We start from the raw sequence: 3,264 nt of genomic DNA, 5'->3' as shown, positions 1-3,264 counted from the left end.
ATGCCAGGCTCACGCCTGTAATCCCAGCACTTTGGGAGGCCAAGACAGGTGGATCACCTGAGGTGAGGAGTTCCAGACCAACCTGGCCAACATGGTGAAACCCCATCTAGATACAGAAGTTAGCTGGGCGTGGTGGCGCGTGCCTGTAATCCCAGCTACCGGGGAGGCTGAATTGCTTCAACGTGGGAGGTGGAGGTTGCAGTGCGCCGAGATCGTGCCATTTTACTCCAGCCTTGGGAGACAAGAGCAAAACTCCATCTCAAAAAAAAAAAAAATCTGAAACCTAAAGTGTTCCAAAATCCCAAACTTTTGGTATAATGCAAATATTCAAAAATCTGGAATCCAAAACACTTTTATTTCCAAGCTTTTCACATAAGGGCTACTCAACCTGTATATATTTCAAAACATCATGTTGTACTTAATACATACATTTTTATCTGTCAACTCTTTAAATTTTTTGAGACAGGATCTCACTGTGTTGCCCAAACTAGAGTGCAGAGGCATGATCCTAGCTCACTGTAGCCTCAAACTCCTGGGATCAAGTGATCCTGCCACTTCAGCCTCCCAAGTAGCTGGGACTACAGGCAGGCACCACCATGCCTGGCTAATTTTTAAATTATTTTTTAGAGACAGGATCCCTATGTTGCCCAGGCTGGGATGCCAATTTAAATAAACAAATTAATTTGAAAGAAAAATAACCCTTCAACACAACCAATCAACTTCACAGAGGGCCTCCTTAAAAAAATAAGCCGCTTATTTACTGCCCCAAACTAGGAATTTCATTCTGGTATATGTTGGATTGCATGTATACACACATACAGATGCTCACTCACACATAAACAGCCAATGGTGTACAGATGCCTAAGAAATTAACAAATAAAGAAATGCAGAGCTGAAACTACACAGATAAGCTAACTAAAAAACCAAAAAGACACGGCTTAGTAGGTAAGGCACATGCTTCCCTTCATGAGTAAGGTACAGAGGGTAGTCATCTTTACACCTCCTTCGTTAAAAAAAAAATGGCAGAGGCCAAGTGTGGTAGCTCATGCCTGTAATCCCAGCATTTTGGCAGGCCAAGGCAGGAGGACTGCTTGAGCCCAGGAGTTTGAGGCCAGCCTGGCCAACAAAGCAAGACCCCACCTCTACAAAAAATTAGAAATTAGCTGGGTGTGGTGGCTTGCACCTGTAGTCCCAGCTACTCAGGAGACTGAGGTGGGAGGACCGCTTGAGCACAGAAGGTTGAGGGTACAGTAAGCCATGATCACGCCACTGTGCTCCAGCCTGGGCAACAGAATGAGACCCGAAAAAAAGCACAGAAAGAAGATAATTCTCATAAGCATCAGCCTACCAAACTAAAGATCTGAATAGGTACATAAAATTTATAAATTTGTTAAAAACACATTTTCTCTCTTTGACTGTCTTAAAATATGAAAGAAAACTTGAAATGTATACCATGACTTTTAGAAAAACCACAATGGTTAGTTGTCTTTATTACCTCTCGGAAAATAGGTGCTAAACAGTGCCCACAATTTTTACTTTATGTCCTCTTGCAATATGAAACCCTCTCAATAATATACATACCAATACCAATCAGATTTCAAACATTAAAATGGAAAAAGAATTACCCCGCAGCTCAGTTAAAATGTCTATTTTTTGCTCAAGAATAGCTTCTAGTTGTGTGGCATATGAATCGACATCATAGTCTACTTCTTCAGTCATCTCTAAGAGAGCCTTTTCATCTTCTAACCACCGAATAGATTCCTACAAGGACAAAAATTCGATAATCCAATAAGCCTCTTTGTAAAATAGAAACCAAATTACAATTCTGTTAAATATAATCAAACATACTTAAGATAGTATTCTCTAAAATGCCAATAGACATAAAACATCTTTATTCACAGACAGTATAGTTAAGAAATACAGTTGACTCTGGAACAACATGGGTTTCAACTGTGTGGGTCCACTTATGTGGATTTTTTTCAATGTAAGTTACACTGCTTGTGCCTGCCTCTCCTGCCATCCCTTCCACTTCCTCCACTTTTGCCACCCCTGAGACACCAGGTCCAGCCCGCCTCTTCCTCCTCAGCCTACTCAATATGAAGATGATGAGGATGAAGACCTTTATGATAATTCTCCTTCCTTACGATTTTCTTAATACTATTTTCTCTAGCTTACTTTGTGGTAAGAATACCTTATATAACATGTAACATATAAAATATGTACTCATAGACTTTTATGTTATTGGTAAGGCTTCTGGTCAATAGGCTATTAATAGTTTTTAGGGGAGCTCAAAAGATATATATATTTCCAACTGTGCTGGGGGTCAGTGTCTTTAACCCCCTGCGGTTTTCAAGGGTCAACTGTATGTCCTCAAAATCTAACACAAACACATGAAAGATGGGCTGAGCAAGATCATTTCACTTCTCTACTTTTACTCTGGATGGGAATTTGGGGGAGAGAATGCATCAAATACATCAATATTAAAGAGGAGAATAAGTCTCAATACCTCAACAGCTGTCCCTAAAACAGGGGAAGAATGTGCATAATAAAGCAACTGAGCACTTTGATGGGGGCTATGGTAGCCTAGAACCTGACAAATTAACATATCCAATTAGGGACTTACAGTGGTTGCACCAAGAGGTAATAACAAATTCCAGCTGCGCATGGTGGCTCACGCCTCTAATCCCAGCACTTTAGGAGGCTGAGGCAGGTGGATCACTTTGAGGTCAGGAGTTCAAGATCAGCCTGGCCAACATGGTGAAACCCTGTCTCTTCTAAAAATACAAAAAATTAGCCAGGTAAAAATACAAAAAAATTACAGGCATGGATGATACATGTCTGTAATCCCAGTTACCTGGGAGGCTGAGGCAGGAAAATAGCTTGAACCCAGGAGGCAGAGGTTACAGTGAGCTGAGATTATGCAATTGCACTCTAGCCTGGGCAACAGAGTGAGACTGTCTCAAAACAAAAAACAAAACAAGACCAGATCATTCTGAATTAAAGAGCTATTTGGACATAAAAGCTCTTATAGTGGATTTGCTTTTAGGATGCATACAATCTCAATTTTCTAAACATCAATTGACTTTTAGAAAACACAAATGGTACTCCAATTTTCCTTTTTTCTTTTTTTTCTTTGAGTTTCACTTTTGTTGCTCAGGCTGGTGTGCAACGGCGCGATCTCGGCTCACTGCAACCTCCGCCTCCTGGGTTCAAGCGATTATCCTGCCTCAGCCTCCCGAGTAGCTGGGATTACAGGCATGTGCC

At 41.0% G+C, this 3,264-nt stretch overlaps 1 protein-coding gene across 1 annotated transcript in view; it reads right to left on the bottom strand.

Annotated features, from left to right (window-relative positions):
• Positions 1-3,264, bottom strand: part of KIF2A (kinesin heavy chain member 2A) — a 48,932-nt gene that overhangs the window by 12,892 nt on the left and 32,776 nt on the right. The window contains 1 exon segment of the mRNA XM_011952216.1: positions 1,626-1,761. Within this exon segment, the coding sequence (XP_011807606.1) occupies positions 1,626-1,761 (136 nt within the window).

The sequence above is a fragment of the Colobus angolensis genome, unplaced genomic scaffold, assembly GCF_000951035.1.
Source record: "Colobus angolensis palliatus isolate OR3802 unplaced genomic scaffold, Cang.pa_1.0 Scaffold337, whole genome shotgun sequence".
Classification (NCBI taxonomy): Eukaryota; Metazoa; Chordata; class Mammalia; order Primates; family Cercopithecidae; genus Colobus; species Colobus angolensis.
The sequence above is the reverse complement of the archived record's forward strand: the minus strand, read 5'-3'. Positions and strand labels throughout refer to the sequence as shown.